This window comes from Silurus aristotelis (genome assembly GCF_946808225.1).
Source record: "Silurus aristotelis genome assembly, chromosome: 4".
Taxonomy (NCBI): Eukaryota; Metazoa; Chordata; class Actinopteri; order Siluriformes; family Siluridae; genus Silurus; species Silurus aristotelis.
The window spans coordinates 22,179,368-22,196,967 of NC_139577.1; the positions used below are offsets into that span (position 1 = coordinate 22,179,368).

Genomic DNA, 17,600 nt, shown 5'->3' on the forward strand with positions numbered 1-17,600 from the left:
CTCTTTGAATGAAGATGGCACTGAGAACCACGATTTTTAAAATTCCGTCAGCGTGGGGAAAATCGCTATTGTTCATATTTTTTTTTTTAATCCACTAAATTAACCCATACGGTAAAAAAAAAAAAATATATATATATATATATATATATATATATATATATATATATATATATATATATATATATATATATATATATATATATATTTATTATTATTTTTTTTTTTTTTGGTAAAAATATATTTTAAATATATGTTGTATGCCGTGATGCTCAGTTAAATATATTTTTGAAATCGAAAATAGATTTTATTTAAACCAAAACATATTTAAATATTTTAGGGTAAAAAAAATACATGTCCAACCTTACAGGAGAACGAGGATAGAGATCAAAGTATCCACTATTTAAAATATATATTTAACGTAATAATAATAATTATAATAAAAACAATACAAGTAAAAAAGACAAGTTTTTTGTTTTGAAAAACATTTCAAAATATCTTTTTTATCGTATGGGAAACTGCTGTCAAAATATATCAGATACATTTTTTTTCTACTTTTGTTGGCATAAATCTGTTAATCAACCTCAGTTCTGACTGCTAAATATTTGTTTTTAATACATTTTAATATAAAAATTGATTGTGGACCGGATTATAACTAATTTATTTTTTTTACCTTTTATCATGTCTTGGATGTGTCAAAGATTAGTTACAAAACTGAATTTGATGCATTGTTTGTTTGTTTTTTGCAGTATCAGGTTAAAAAATATTCTCCCACCTTTATAATTTGTGGCTGTTTTCTCCTTATTAAATCTAATTGTAACGACATTTTTTTAATTGCACGGGAATGATAACATATAATAATACATGTTTAATGTTGTTGGTGCCCCCTGTTGGGAAGAAAATGGTAAAAAAAATGGTTTTACTGTTGACAACTAGGTGGTGCTATTAGACCATGAAATAAGCCTATGTATGAAACGCTTGTGCTTCTTTATAGTTAAGTCAGTTGAAATGAACTTAAAATCTTTCAATGATACATATAAATATACATATATAAAAAAAATTTCTGTAAAAATCTACTCCACATCAGATTTATGAACATAATTTATTTAAAGCACAACAACAAAAAAGATCAATGGTACAAGAGGATGGAAATGGGAAACTAAAGTAGATTTAAAAACATTTATTTTATTTTTTATTTTATTTTATTTATTTTGTGTGTGTGTGTGTGTGTGTGTGTGCATTCAGTTTGACCAGCACACCTTGTGGCATATTACTTGTTAATCTTTAAACGTGTGAGTCTACCACAAGCGATGTAAGTGCTGATGGTTCTGTTTTTTTGCACAACTTACAATTGCCCCTCTGAACTCCTGAGAGGTGGTGTCTGCTGATGTCTAAAGGTGTATCAACAGAGGACTGCAGCTGTCTCACTAAGGCATCAGCAACTGGTGCACGAAGGAAGTGCTGTCTCTTTAAAATTGCGGCAGACACATTTAATTGCCCAGCTCCTCTATAAAAAAAGCCTCACCTGTAATGCTTCATGTGGTTCTAGGAGGTATCCACAGCTGTTAAAAAAAAAAAAAAAAAAAAAAAAAAAAAAAAAAAAAAAAAAAAAGACGCATTATAAGCAGATAAGTCCGTCATGTTAAAAAAAAATAATATCTGTGAATATCTGAGAAGCTCATCCATGCATTCATGACCTCCAGACTGGACTATTGTAATGCATTACTAGGTGGATGTCCTGCATCATTAATAAACAAGCTACAGTTAGTTCAGAATGCAGCAGCCAGAGTTCTCACAGGGTCAAGAAAATATGACCATATAACCCCAATCTGATTATCCCTACACTGGCTACCTTTTAAGTTTCAAATCGACTACAAACTATTGCTACTTACCTACAAAGCCCTAAATGGTTTAGCTCCCATGTATTTATCCAGTCTTCTAAAACGCTATAATCCATCATGGTCTTTGAGATCTCAAATCTATCCACTAAAGGTGGTAGAGCATTCTCATATTTAGCTCCTGAACTTTGGAATAGTCTTCCCGACAGTGTTCAGGGTTTAGACACACTCTCACAGTTTAAGCACAGATTAAAGATGTATCTTTTTAGCAAGGCCTACACATAACACATATTACATATCATAATCTTGTACTCCAGTACATCTGATCAAACACACATTATCAACTTATGCTTGTTAATATTATGAACAGCAGCTACGCTAATTCCTCTCCACTGCTTCTCTACCCAACCTGAGGCATCCCAAGATTGTGGCAGCTTCAACTGTGTCTGACCTCATGAAGATAATGGACCTTCAAATCACCCTGAACCATCTAGCGACGTACCAGTTCCATTTGGAGTTTGGACATTGGACCTCTTTCAATATTTAAAGGCTCTGGCATGGAGTAGTTGGTGTTGGATCTATGATGATATAAGGTGTTGAAATGAAGGTAAACATTTTTTCTCATATCAAGGGTAACCTTAAGTGTTAGTCCCTTTTTATTACATTTGCAAATAACATACAATCTCTTTAACCTCCTACGACCTGGGTGTCCACATACGTGGACATTGTGCACAATGGTGTCTTTATTGTTTTCTGTAGATACAGACCGAGTGTCCACATAAGTGACATCATTTTTTTCCAAGAAGAGCTTCATGTTCAAAGAAAATATATGGTTAATTATAATTATTGGTTCTTCCTAACCCCAAATAACTGGAAGAAATCTAAAATGCAAGCCAAACCAAAGCTCAGGTCTTAGGAGGTTAAACAGAAATATGATTAAATAGTTGTTATTAATAATTTCCATGTTAAAACATGAAGCAACATTTAAAAGTACTTATAAACATTAATTCTTATAAAGGTAACCTATAAAAAATACTAAATATAAAACTAAAGTAGGTATTGTGTTATTTTATTATGAAAACGAAATACATAAGGCAGTTCTTAATAAGCGTTTTCGTAGGCAATTATGATAAATACATTTACATCGCCATTATTGGTATCGACGTAATTTGCCGTTTGCTTTCCACTGCCATGTGAGATGTCATAAATCCCGCCAAACTACTGTTTCACGCTTGATTGGCCGAAGTTGTTGCAGCTTTTCTGAAACTTCTTAAGAACGGATAAGGGGAAGGAGATGACGACTCAAGTTCGGTCAGTTGAGATTTTAGTCTTTTTGTAACCACAGAATCTGGTGGACCATCAGACCAAAAATGTCGCTAAAGCCATTAACCTGTTACCAGACACAACATTTTGGGTCTCTCAGCTGATTAAAATCTTAGCAGTTCCTGACAACACTGTACTACATAAACAATTGAGGTATCTTTGGGCTTTATCATTCATCATCCAGAGTTGATAATGCTCAAAAAGATTTTCAGTTACAGACACTGAAGTGCTTTGAATAAAATGTCCTCTATTTAACCTTTTTTTCATATATAAATACATGAAATCAGTCCTGGAGCAATACAGAAAAGTACTGAGTTGAAAGCCACGTGTCTCACTATATATATATATATATATATATATATATATATATATATATATATATATATATATATATATATATATGGTTTTTTTTTACCATTATGCTATGCATAGAAAAGCTATAGTGTGTTACAATTATAAAATTAATGAACTGCTACATAGAAAACAAAATGTTATTTCTGCATGCAACAAAAACATAAATAAAATACTCAATGTCTTTTTGAGTCTTCCTCGTATTTATGAAATAAAAAGCCAAACTTAATTTATCCACCTGCAGCAAACCAAAAATGCTGTCATCCTTTTATGGTGTGTACTGGAGCGTGCAGTCAGATGTCAACCTGAATTAAAAATAAGTACTGTTTCATAGAACATTGTAAAATATATATTTGCAAAATAATAGGCAATTAAAATATTTATTTTACGTGGTTAATGAAATTTTTAGGACTGCGTATTAGGGCCACCATGGAATAAAATAAAATAAAATTGAGGGGGAGGGGCAGGGAATTTCCGAGTTTTAAACTCAAAATGTTTCAGGTTAAAACTCGGAAATTCCCTGCCCCTCCTCTTTTTTTTTATTTATTTATTTATTTTTTTATCCCATAGTGGCCCTGATACGCCGTCATACGAAAGAGGCCCACAAGTTAATTTGAAAAAATAAAATAAATAAATAAATTTTTTAAAAAAAACCAGATATTTATATATATAGTTTATTGTTGTAATTTTAATAGTTTCTGTAATGGAAAAAAAAAACAGGAAAAACTAAAACGTTTTTTGTTAAAAACCTTTTTTTATGTGTCTCTTGTCATTTTCCAGTATGAAGACTATTACATGTACTAATTAGGGAAAATGTTATTTGAGACAATTCATTAGTGCTAAAAAAAAAATGGTTATCTTATTAGCAAGAACAAGTTAAATTACATTCAACATTGGGATATAGAAAAATATTTATTTGCATAATCTAGTCCTCTTCCATGAACAAGCACTTTTAACCACTTGTTTAAAGCTGCATTTCAAGGATGAATCATAAAAAAAAAAACATTTTCATCACAAATCAGCTTGATGGTAAAACTCAGTCACTGTGTGAGGTGTGACAAAGCACTTTGCTAAAACAGTATCTGCATAGAAACACAATGAACAACAGCCGTACAACCAGAGTAAACAATGTTGCTTTACAAAGACTAAACAAAGACACTGTTGTTTAACAAATGCTAAGCTGAAAAGCAGATTTTCAACCAAGTGCTCAGAGTGAGAGTGTGTAACCAGCTTTAAAACGAAATTTGAGGGCTTGCTAAATGGTATAAATCTCTTATTTGAAATGTCTGTGGTGTGGCGACTTGTCTGGCAGATCAGATACACAGTTGCATAATTAGAAATTAACAAACTTACCATATTTAAAGAAATAAAGGACAGCCTTAAAGCAGTTTTCCAAAGAAAATAACTGTTAAGAAAGTGGAATAACTGAATACATCTATCAAAGTGTGAAGAAACTAGAGAATTCAAAGGTAAGATGAAATTCCACTCAATAAACCTGGAGTACTAAAGCAGAAACCCTGGAGTACTGAAGCAGACACACTCATGCTGCTACAGTGCCCCTAATACAGTGCTTTAACCCCAACAGTGGTACCTGCTTTATTAAGAATCATAAATAGACGAAACAATGCAGTATTTCAGTCACTAAAATGTTTATTTTGTAGTGAATATCAGAAAAGGGCAAATGTATATTGCTTAGTTAGTTAGGTGTTTTGTTTGACATTCTAACAATAGCCAGCTCATACATTATAAAAACTCTATCATTACAGAGAAATGCTTCAGACATTCTAAGCTCAGTTTGGAAAGTGTTAAAAAGTCAATTATTGAAAGATTTTGGTGAAAAGTTGGAATCCAAATGCCAAAGCCATTGTTCCATAGGCACATGTTTAAATTAAAATGCAACTACAGAAACAGAAAGGAGCCAATGTATGCAATCCAGATATATACGATTAACCCTTTCAGTTGAATTTACAACAACAGTAAGCATGACTGACCCAACAATGAAATTGGCCACTGAGTAAATACATATGAAATAATCCCCAAATCGAATAACCGGTACATTAGACTCATTATCACAGTAGTGAAATGCCAAACTACAACTTTTTAGATAAACAAAAAACATACATATCATGCTATGCAATGTTAATGAAAGACATGGGATTAGAAGTATAATGGCTTAATATAGGAAAAGTTAGATTCAATATCTCACAGTCACTTTTTAATGACATTACATAGAAAACAAGCCCTGATCAAAATAACATACACCTAAAGTTGTAAACATAATCATGTACAGCAAATGACTGTCATCCAATTAAAATCCATTTGAATATGGTCTATGAAAAACAACTGAACATTAAGCATTTTGCTCTATCCATCTGTAGATCCTAGAGACTAATCAGGATCATAAGGAGCCTTTAGTATTAGATTCAGTTTTGATGAATGGGGAAAGGTCAGTTACAGTGAAAACATGAATACATGTCAGGTCAGCTTGCTCCCTCCCCTTTGCTCTAAGCGTTGTACAAGCAGCAAAATAAACAGGACCAGATGGATACTCACAACATAAATAACAATTGCAGCCACAATACATTTTAGGCGCATGGTGTTGGATACTGTCTTGATTTAAAAAATATTGGTTGTTCCACATATGTTTTAGATGTATTTTATCTTTAATAGAATCCCCTGCATTGGACTCATAACCAAATAAAAATGTTATCAAATTTGCTACCATGATTTAATTATGAAATGTATAAAATAATTATCTAAGACACCACACTTTAAGCATCTTAAAATTCATCTGTACTGTCAGTGGAAACAATAAATATGCCTGAGTAACCAGACCCCAGTACATAAAGACACTCCGGGAAACAAGTTAAAACAACAGAAAACATTATTATTCTGTTAGAGAGGCAGTTTCCAAATCAAAGAGACAACATGTCAATCTTTATATCAGAATCTGCTTCTGGAAGAGCGATATTTAAATGGCTATTAAATGGAAATTCAAAAGTGTAGCCTAAACAATATCTATATTTTTTATATTGCTAAACAACTGGTAGCTCTGCAAAATATTGTCCTAATGGTGACTAAAACAAAGTCAGAGTAACAATTAAGCAAATGCTACATTTGTTTTTAAAACAGCATCTTTGATTTAATATGTAGTCTTAAGCACCTGCAGGGCAAAACCTGCGAATGAACCAAAAAATACTATGTTCCAAGTGGATATAATCAATATAAGTGGCGTTGAATAATGGCCATATCATGTAACATATCATTTGAGAGCTCAGAGGCCGATGCATTTTCTGTTCTCTCCTGTTGAAATTCATATAGTTTGGGGTGGCAATCAGTTTTAAGAATGTTAAGTAAGACCTTTATAATTTCATCTTTTACTCAAGTCATGTGGGTATTTCACATTCCTGTAGCCATTTAAATAACGACAATACAAAGCCTAGTTAAAGAGAATTCCAATTCAAGTGCAGAAAGACTTTATACTCACACAGACGTGGAAAGAGACATGAATACTGTCCTTTTGCACATCTGCATTGCAAGACATGAAACTCAGAGTGCTCAGGATTATATAAAAGCTATAATTAATGAGTCACAAATGTTGCTAATAATAACCACCATAATTTTCTTGTGCAGGTGATAAGGAAACAGTTCTGTGAGCATATGATCTTCCATATAGGGGAAAACCAACATTGTACAAAAAAATTTAGGAAGAGACAAGAAATCACAAAGACATCTTAAATACAGAGAAATATAGAGACAATAGAGAAGACCATTATTTGGCCATACAGTCCAGAAAGTAGCTTTGTAAGGAATAACAGGAGGGTTTTGAACAACATATTTTAGTCAAAATAAATTATAACTGAGCCTTCTTTATCCTCTTCTTTCTCTCTTTTAGCAAATTTATCAGCATGGATCATGTTACATTCCAAGGAAAATGTATTCAACTACAATCATTATTATCATTATCACTAAGCTCCATAAAAGAGGTTGTAAACATTGGATGAATGGGTTTTTAAAGATAAATGTGCAATATTCTACAAATGGATAAAAAGCCATAAAGGGATATCTGACTAAAAATCCTGTAGTAGGATTTTTGTTTAGGAGGGCATAAGTTGCTCATTAAGATTGGCAATGGCTTTTTGTAAACCAATAACTTCTGCCATCATTTCCAATCATTGTAATAAAACATGTAACTATTCCACAATGTACTACATTCTACATTAAGTCAGTGCAAGATATTTATCTCATAAAATGGAATGGTAGCAATAAAAAGCAGTTATTAATATTCTCATTCATAAAAGCATCTATAATCATTGTTGCCCGTTATTAAAACCAAAATTACTGAGTTATGTAATACATGAAATTCTTAGCGTTTGAAAGCCTTCCAACACCATTGGAACAAGCAGTACCTTATAGAGCATTAACACATAAGGTCCCTTAATCAGTCAGCACCATTAGGCTTATTTAGTTTTATACGCCTAAAGAGACACATAGCTGATACTGCAAAGATTCACAAGTTACATCTCAACAAATAATAGTGTGCAGCTACAAAATGGAATATGGGCAAAAAACAAAACAAAAGAACAGACTGAAGGAATGTAGGTAGTCATGATGTGTTTGATGGAGCAGTACCTCTCTGACCTTTAAAAATATTACCAGACAAAAGTGGGTTTGGTCACCTGTCACAAGTCCTTTCTGGAACATGCTGGTGTGCTGGATTAACCTAGCTTGGTGATGTGCAGGCTTCCATCTATCCTGATCATATCAATGGCCAGCAATGACTTTACTTTGTGATAAAAGTCAAACAGCTGGTGTCCATCAACAAAGATCCTAAAGCGCTGGTGTTCACAATGGATCTCAATCTGCATGGATAGGATTAAAAATCAGAAAGAGAGAAAGAGTGGATCTACAGGAGAAGTTGAAAGCAAAAGTCACTCAATAGCACACTGTATGTTCAGTATGCTGGAAGGAAGTATTTGTTCAGTTTTGCATACTTATCTCAGCTTTGTACTGGATCACTGATTGATCTGGAAGTAGAGTGACCCATTTCCTCCAGTCCCTTTTACAAACCTCATTATCAAATCTTTCTTTGCATCCATCTGTTGTACAGCTTACTGCCATGTACAGTAACACAAACTACATTTTGGACTTTTTTAGCTTCTGAAGCCATTGGTAGTAGATGGTAAAACTCAACAGAATTAAGGCTAAATTTACATTCCTGGCCACAACTTTAACATTAAATTGATTAATCTTTTCTGGCTCTTTGAATATGTGACAGATAAAATTGCTTGGTTTTGGAAAGTGGCAATGCTGTGATGCAAAGTTTAATAGATTGTTTTTTGGCCACACAAAGCTAGTTGCTGAGACACTGTTATGATAGTAAACATAAAGGTTTTAGTTTCAAATGATTTTTTATATTAACTTGATGTCTGTTATTTATTTATATTTATTTTATTAATATATGTGCAATGTCAAACATTGCACATTATATAGACTACTAGCTCTTTAAACCAAACATCCAGACATCTGAGACACTCAACTGCTAATAATGATTTTTTACTTTAATATATTTCCACATTTTAATATATGTCTTGTAATGCCTATAGACACACAACTGTTTGAAGACTTACCCTAAACGGCTGATCCTGGATAAAAGGGAAATATGGAATGGTTGCCTCCTCTTCACTCCAATTCCCAGAAACCCTTGCATTCCTCAGGAACTGCCTTTCAGCAAATCGGGCACTAAGTTTTAGGGCTACATCAGGGACCTCCTCCTCACCTTTTTTTTTGTTGCAGCTACAGGTAAGACTGACATCAAAACTAAACATAAAAACAACCATTTAATATGGAGAAATTAGAACAATTGTCTATAGAATGAAGCAATCCAAAAAATATATATTTGCACAGGGTGACTTTCACTGACACACCCTCAAGGTCTAACTCCTATAAAACTGCTAACTGCTGCTCTCTCTATCAGAGTAAGTAAATACCCATTGGCATGCTTACAGACATGCCATTAATCCACAATGTCTCGAACATGCCCATGCGCAGGCACCACAATTCAAACTAAATATGACATTGATATTTCATATTATAATATGTTAAAACACTTTTTGAATGGATAATGCCCAATCTATTATTATTTAAACAACAATCTATCAAATCAAAATACCCTCTGTAATAATTCTAAATTTGGAAAATAGATGCATAATAAAATGTCAGTGAATAGTCAGCTGAAACTGTAGGCTGTAATTCAGTATCAGTATGTGCAAAGGCCAATGTTGCCATGAGGAGAAATTATATTCAAGGCGTCCCAAGTCTCCATATATAGGGGAAAATTAATATTTATCAAAATGTCTTCCATAAATGTTTTTTTTTTTTTTTTTAGCTGGATAGCCTTTAAGAATGCCTTTACATAAATGTGTTTCACAAACTGAACTCACGAACAATGGCATGAAAGCATGAGCTGTGAGATGTATTAACACAAGTTCATGAGTGGAAGACAACTGACTCCATGAGTGTTTACAAAAAATATATTTATTAGTGGTTGTTATTATTATTGTATGGAGACTTGCGTGTATGCCTAATTGACAAATTAACTGGAAAATCATAAATTGTGGCCCTAATAATGTTGACCAAAAGCAATCCCACCAGCTGCAAGGTGCGAATAAACCGAAGATTTCACTCATGGCAAGGCTTTAGAGACAAGGCACTTTCTGAACAAAAAGGCTAAATCTATTTTTATCATACACATTTTTTACAAGCAAATAGAAAGCATGCAGATCATATCATTATCACTACCTGTCTGGCTCTGCATCCACGATGCCCATGATTATGATTTTCTTACCAGGCCTCATCCCTCCTCTGATCCGGCCTTTGAACGGCACTGTCTGTGAGATTAAAATAAAAGGGGATTAGTTAAAGACCGGTGTAGGCATGAGCAGTAGCCTATTACATGGCTTTTATCTTTTACTAAGATATATGAATCTACTCCACCAGGATTCGTGAGATATCCTCTTTGTCAGGGGAGATCAAGCCGGCGTCTCCTAACGAATTGTTAAGATGATCATCTTCGGTTGCCTTCCGTTTTATCAAGATAGAAAAGAGAACAGGTTTGGTTTTAAGAAAAATGCATGCAAAAATCATATGCGCTTCAATTTATACTAAGTTTATGTTAATAAGAACAATGCAAAAATGCACACACTTTACATATTTAGATCACATATTCTAGCATTAATAAACATGGCTATAGACATAATTGCAATATCAGTATCTGGTGCATATCTTGTCTGCTGCGGCGCTGAGGAATTTAATGCACATCGCCCTAAATAATCAATTAGCCCCTATTAAATATCCTCGGTACTGTAATGAACCCTACACTGACACTGTATGTTGTATAAAGGGCGGTTAGTGTTAACCGGGTTCCCAGCTTGTAATCATGCTGTAAACAGTATGAGACAATCGTGTAATGGTCATGCATTTCCAGTGTAAAGCAACGCAGTAAGGTTTTAATATGCGTCGGTATACTCACTAACGCGTCCTTTTCCGTGCTCGGCTCCGCCATCTTGTGCAGAAGACCATAGGATGCTTATAGTAGCGCAGGAATCTGACAGGGGCGCGCGCCTTGCCCTCTGCTGAGTCTTATAGAAGCCACACGTTCAGCGGAGCGCCGACTCATCTGCTGTGAGACGCATAACGAGAGACAAGACACAAAAGCTTCAGTCTCAGTCCACACACCGCTGTGGGAAATTATGCTGACGTGTGTGAGAGCTGGGAAGGAGCTTAATCCAATGTCTACATCCAATCTTGGCTACGTCCCAAATCACATAGTCCTGCAACACACTGTACTAAATAGGAGGTGCGGCTTTTATCAAAATAGCAGTCAGGACCACTACTGAGTAAATCACTGTTTAGTTTAATGTATGGGAATAATCTGTAAAGGATTCCAAGCTCTCTGTGCAATTTCCCAAATAGGCTCTCCCAGTTCATGAAGTAGTCAAGAACATTTTACTGATTTAAATTAACTTGATTTAAAATTACTTAATGAAGTGTTACAAAACAATCCCCAACCATGCTACTTTTTGTTTGTTTTAAACCTGTCATGAATCTACTCTTAATCAAAACATAATCAATGAAATCTAGTCCCATATATTTACAGAAGAGAGAAAGAAAGATAATTCAAGGACTCCTATTTACATCCTATACAGCCTAATCCCATGTGCTTTGCTATAGGATTTGTGTATCATGACCTTTTTATTGCAGTAGTGCAAACAACAACCATAGATGATCATATTTATCCTTATAAATAAACTCTTAGCTTTTTTGCCTCACAGTCCATGCTTTGATCCAGAGGATGGCTGTCTATGTGGAGTTTTGCTTGTTCTTATGTTCATGTGGAGTTACTCTTGAGTGCTCCAGTTTTCTCCAACTGCCTAAAAATATGCAGAAAGCAGAAAAATTGTGCCTGGGTGTGAATGAGTGTGTATGTGTATGTGTAACTGGATCCTGGACTTCCTGATTGGGAGACCTCAGTCAGTCTGGATCGAAAACAGCATCTCCAGCACCACCACAATGAGCACTGGGGCACCTCAGGGCTGTGTGCTCAGTCCACTGCTGTTCACTCTGCTGACTTCCGACTGTGTAGCTATGCACAGCTCGAATCACATCATCAAATTTACCGATGACACGACCGTGGTGGGTCTCATCAGCAAGAACGATGAGTCAGCATGCAGAGAGGAGGTGCAACGGTTAACAGTCTGTTGTGGACCGAACAACCTGTCTCTGAACGTTGACAAAACGAAAGAGATGATTGTTGACTTTAGGAAAACACAGAATGACCGTTCTCCAATGATCATTGATGGATCCTCAAGGAAGATGGTCAAGAGCACCAAATTCCTTGGTGTTCATCTGGAAAACTTTACTTGGTCACTCAACACCAGATCCATCACCAAGAAAGCCCAGCAGTGTCTCCTCTTATTGAGATGGCTGAGGAAAGCCCATCTCCCTCCCCTCCATCTTGACCACGTTCTACAGAGGGACAATTGAGAGCATCTTGAGCAGCTGCATCACTGCCTGGTTTGGAAACTGCACCGTCTCGGATCGCAAGACCCTACAGAGAATAGTGAGGACAACTGAGAAGATCAGAGTCTCTCTCCCCTCTATCACAGACATTTAAACCACCCACTGATCTGTACAACCCGGACTCAACAGACAATCGTACTCACTTCACACATCCATGTCTTCAGCACCACTCATATTATATCACCGCATTACTACAAACTGTTTACACGCTGTTTTGACAATCTTTTTGACTGCTGCTATTGCTTTTTTGCACTAACCTTTTTGTTTACATTTTGTTAAATTACAAGGTACACTCCTGTACTCAGTACTCAGTTTTCTCTTACACAGTGCACTGTGTAATATACAGTAGGTTTACTGGTTAGGTTTGTTTACTTACACTGTTTTTTTACTGTCTTGTGTTGTCCTGCACTGTCTGTCTTGCACTGTTTGCAGCAGGTTGCACAAGATGCACTTTATGTGGCGAGGACACTTACTAGTCCTCAGCTCTGTGCTTTCTGTTATTTAGTGTTATGTTGTTTTATGTAACACCAGGGTTCTGGAGGGACGTTGTTTCATTTTACTGTGTACTGCGTCAGCTATATATGATTGAAATGACAATAGAAGCTTCTTGACTTGACTTGACTTGATGTGCATGGTGCTTGGAAATGGACGGCTGTCCCATCAGTGGTAAATTCTCCTGACTTCAGTCTGTTTTGCTGGAATGGATTCCAGACCTGCCTAACCTCTATGCAAGATGAAATGCTTACTGAAGATAAAGGAATCATTAAATGAATGAATAATGTCTTACACAAGGGGCTGCATTTCCAGTTGCTGCAGATCAGTGTAAGGAGAAAAGTGTATAAAATTTTACATATGTGTATTCAAGAATATTCGTGTAAAAGAATTGACAACAAACAGATTAAAACTAGTTCAACATGTAATAGCAACTCTCAAATTTAGTTTGCACTTGCAGATTAGTCCAAAGCTTTGCTAAACTTTAAGGTGTTTAAGACTCGAGATTAGTATAGACTAAAATTAGTACAAGACATTTTGTGATATAGTCATGCAATGTAATCTATTGATTTGTGTTCATAGACACGAATTTTATATTTTTTCGTGTCAGTGAGGACGACTTTCTTTGTAATGTATTTTCAATAGGAAACATTTTTTGTGTCTCCGCCAAAGTTTTCTTTCTGTAAGTGGATACCACAGACGCTGTATTGTCTTTTAAGATACTCGCTATTATAAACCATCGTCAGTGGTTCCTTCCAGTCAAAATACAGTAATTATATTCTCCTATTTAATTAAGGAGACTGCGTTAATTAGAAATACAGACATTTATTACAGTATAACCAGAACACTAACCATAACCGTATACTTTCTGCCTTATTCTCTGATAAAAATGGAGGAAAAAGATTTCCTTTAGCATTTCTGTCAGCATTACTCATGATCCTCTGCCTCCGTTGCTATGGAGACGGAGCCAGACGGAGGCAGTCGTGCTAAGTGACACGGAAAAAGAGAAAGATTCGTGTTCATGAACACGAATCAATAGATTAAAGTTCGGGACTATATCACGAAATGCCGTGTGACTGTGTTGCTCAATCAGATCAATACACCAGACAGATTATTACAAAGTCCAAATAAATACACAGGATCCTGGCCATGTAAAACTGGGGCCAAAGAAATTAGAATAAAGTTAAGTAAAGGAAAATAGAATGAGCGAAATAGAAATTACTGGCTGCTTATTGCATTACAGATGAGTTCAAGACAGAAAACAGGATTTCTTCTTCCATGTTGTAAAAACACACAAATGAATTAGGCTTCTCCCAGAGAGAACATACATATTAAATTAAAACTGAGAGCATATTATGCTGTTATATACAGAGAGATGATTATTAGTATTTAATGAATTTGTGTATATATTTAATATGTATACAGGAATTTGTGTGTATGTAATATAGTATGGTTGGCACCCGAAAATAAATTGTTGTAAGTAAATATTTCAGACAGTAGGGGGCAGGCTTGTGTAACAAACGATCGATCTAATCAGTTAGGCCATCTTTCTATCATTAGATCATTAGTAATATAATAATTTGGCCACATAAACGCAATGTTTAAAGTCATATTAGCTTTTAATCATCTTTGGTAATTGTATTAATGATTCCTCTTAATAGATTATATTTTATTTTGTATATTTAAGCACAAAGATTGAGTTTTCTCTCTTTAGGTTTTCTGCCATATTCATGTAGTTCAAAAACAGATCACTATCCTACTGATACTATACAATTTAACTTACCTGGTTTTAGCATAAATACATCTATACATTTTATGAGAACTGGGAGAATTCTTGGTGTTTCTTAAGTGAAGGTGTAAAGTACTTCACATTCTGACCCTGTCCGTTCATAAGCGTATTTGAGCATGCAAATTTAATAAGTGTTTATTTAGAGCAGAGTGACTGTAATTAGGTTAATGCTGCAATAGCATAGTGCTCCTCTCCTACTGCTCCATTCTTCTCACTTTCTTATGCGGAAAGGCCTACAGAAGAGCTTCACACTGGATACAGCAACCCAACTGGGTGCACCTGGGCCTGCTGAACACCTCATTCTTTCTATGCACCTCTTTCTCCTGCTTGCAGCATACAGCCTTTTAACTGACACCAACCATCAACAGTCAGCATAGTTCTGGTAAAAACTAAAAAACATAAAAAACGGGGTTTTGTGTTTCCTAAAATAATAAAATAATAAATATCTGTGTTTTAATACATTTAAAATTATACAGAATTTTTCAGGGTATATAAAACCAGGGAATGCATGCCATCTGATCTGATACTGTGTAATACAGAATGAAATAGACTCTCAGATCTCATGTTTTGTCATTAAATTCAAAACATTCAAGCATACATTTTAAAAACTTCTAATATACTACTCTGTTTCTTTATTTCTATCTGTCCCTTGTTTGTCTATTTTTTAATGTCACACTCCCACACACTTCCTCACACCCACTGCTTCCATGCTGCAGCTGTGTGTGGTCTGCCTTTTGCTTCCTGTTCTGCCTCTTCACTCTAGGTCTTTCCCTTCAACATTTGTACACTGGAAATCACATGAACCTGTTCACACACACATGCAATCACATGCATTTACTCACATACTGTAACCTGAATGTGAATGCAAAAAATAAACAATTATATAGGATCATCTGATAGCTATTGCTCTCTCTTTTAAGATTTATTTTTATATAGAATAAAAGTGCTAACTAAATAGTATTAGTACTTTATTAGTGTGGATAAATGAACTGGCATTAACACCTATCTGTTATTACTTATAAGCAAATGCGACTTTTCAATATGGTATTCATGAAATTACGTAAGATATGTCACTGAAGTCATTACTGACACATTAGACCAGTGCAATAATATATAGATTAATTTCTCATAGCCTCAAGACAAATTGTTTATATTTACCCTTATCTCAGCTGGTTGCTGCTATCTCCATTCTGTTCTTCATTATCATTAACTTTTGAGAACTTTGGCACTCATATGCACAGAAATGAAAGGGAAAGTGGATATTATTTGTTAGGGGGCATTTATTGCAGAATTAGTTCTAGTTAGTTTCTCCCAACTGAGTGCAGGGTTATTGAAAATCAATACGAAGATATTCTGACTGATCCCATTTATTTGATGATCACATATTTCTATTCTGATGAGAGTGTCTTTATATATATATATATATATATATATATATATATATATATATATATATATATATATATATATAATTTTGCCGCATCCACAGGGTATGAGGTCTCAGCTTATTCAAGTATACAAGTGGTGGAAATCATCTGCTATAGCCTTCACAGCAACTGATTTTTGCTGACATTTTAAATGGTATCTCCACCACAAATCATCAAAAACAACCAAGTAAATATTTTTTTGGAAGAATGGTGTTTATCTCTAGTATAGTTCTGTAGAACTCGCAATTTGTCTCACAATTCGTGCATTGTAAAACCTTTCATTCTAGAGAAAGGGTTAAGCCTGCTGTTTTAAAATATAAAGCTATGTTGTTTAATTTTTTTTTACTTCTACTGTGATGACAGATGATTTTGGTAATATATCTGATTTTATATGAGCAAATTGTTATTTATCTAGGCAGTAGACATGGAGTGACAAAACAGACTCCTGAACATACTTTGTTCTCCACATTCTTGAAGCTTTACCATTTCCCTGCAGGCATTTATTTCACAGGTAGGCATGTGCACATCAAGGCTGTAGATGCCCTCTGTGAGCTGAGTAGAATCCAATTATAAATGCAGCTGCTTAGGCAGTTTGTCTCTGCATCTATGACTGCTGGTTCTAATGCTGACTTATGCTTTATTTTGCAGGGATTTGTACGTTTTGTTCCTAATGCACAGAAATTGACAACAATGCAGTAATGTATCAATACTTAAGAATTTTCCTTACAGGGTGGAGTGTAGAGAGATGTGGGGGCCTCCACACAATGCAATCTACATTCCAGCCAGTGGGGGCAATGATGTGCTGACATAGGTATTATATAAACACGCGCGCGTGTGTGTGTGTGTGTGTGTGTGTGTGCGCGCGCGTGCGTGCGTGCGTGCGTGTGCTGAGCCGGGCTTGTGGTTGGCGGAGAACAGGCGTGGCTTCATTCCCTCCTCAGGCCGAGCGGAACAGGATCATTCAGATAGCCGCACAAAGCCAACCTGACAGGGAGAGGTGGAGGGAGGGAGGGAAGGAGGGAAGGAGAGCAGAGCAGAGCAGAGTGCAAGCCTACTGCAGTGCCCCCCGCCAGCCCCCACCCACCACCACCACCACCCCGTTACTTTCACAGAAACAAGAAAGGCTGTAGATGCCCTCTGTGAGCTGAGTAGAATCCAATTATAAATGCAGCTGCTTAGGCAGTTTGTCTCTGCATCTATGACTGCTGGTTCTAATGCTGACTTATCCTGTCACACCAGTCATATTTATGGAATAATCAACTAACAATTTCACTGCTTAAGTTCCCTATTTATAATGTGCTG

General features: G+C 35.3%; 1 protein-coding gene and 1 long non-coding RNA gene across 3 annotated transcripts in view; one reads left to right on the top strand and one right to left on the bottom strand.

Annotated features, from left to right (window-relative positions):
• Positions 1-1,216: 1,216 nt before the first annotated feature.
• lgalslb (lectin, galactoside-binding-like b) lies at positions 1,217-11,513 on the bottom strand. Of its 2 annotated transcripts, XM_083538274.1 has the most exons (6): positions 11,041-11,350; positions 10,506-10,589; positions 10,311-10,399; positions 9,140-9,329; positions 8,189-8,371; positions 1,217-1,559 (listed from the first exon to the last, which is right to left on the bottom strand). In XM_083538274.1, exons 1-5 carry the CDS (start codon positions 11,071-11,073, stop codon positions 8,228-8,230), a joined length of 540 nt encoding a protein of 179 aa, XP_083394400.1. In that variant the 5' UTR covers positions 11,074-11,350; the 3' UTR covers positions 1,217-1,559; positions 8,189-8,227. The 2 variants fall into 2 exon arrangements, with proteins under 2 accessions (XP_083394400.1, XP_083394399.1); XM_083538273.1 differs by lacking the exon at positions 1,217-1,559 and having other exon boundaries at positions 5,142-8,371; positions 11,041-11,513.
• The window catches only part of LOC310724372, a 97,134-nt gene continuing 81,208 nt past the window's right edge, over positions 1,675-17,600 (top strand). The window contains exon 1 of the long non-coding RNA XR_014533052.1: positions 1,675-1,785. This is a non-coding gene — a long non-coding RNA (uncharacterized lncRNA). The remainder of the gene's footprint in view (positions 1,786-17,600) is intronic.

Bases quoted from the DNA above. Each gene is read 5' to 3' on its own strand.
- lgalslb (XM_083538274.1), bottom strand. From the start codon at position 11,073: ATGGCGGAGCCGAGCACGGAAAAGGACGCGTTA. The intron at 10,590-11,040 runs GTGAGTATACCG...ATAAAACGGAAG, and splicing joins GCACGGAAAAGGACGCGTTA to GCAACCGAAGATGATCATCT. The intron at 9,330-10,310 runs GTAGTGATAATG...TTTTATGTTTAG, and splicing joins GTGGATGCAGAGCCAGACAG to TTTTGATGTCAGTCTTACCT.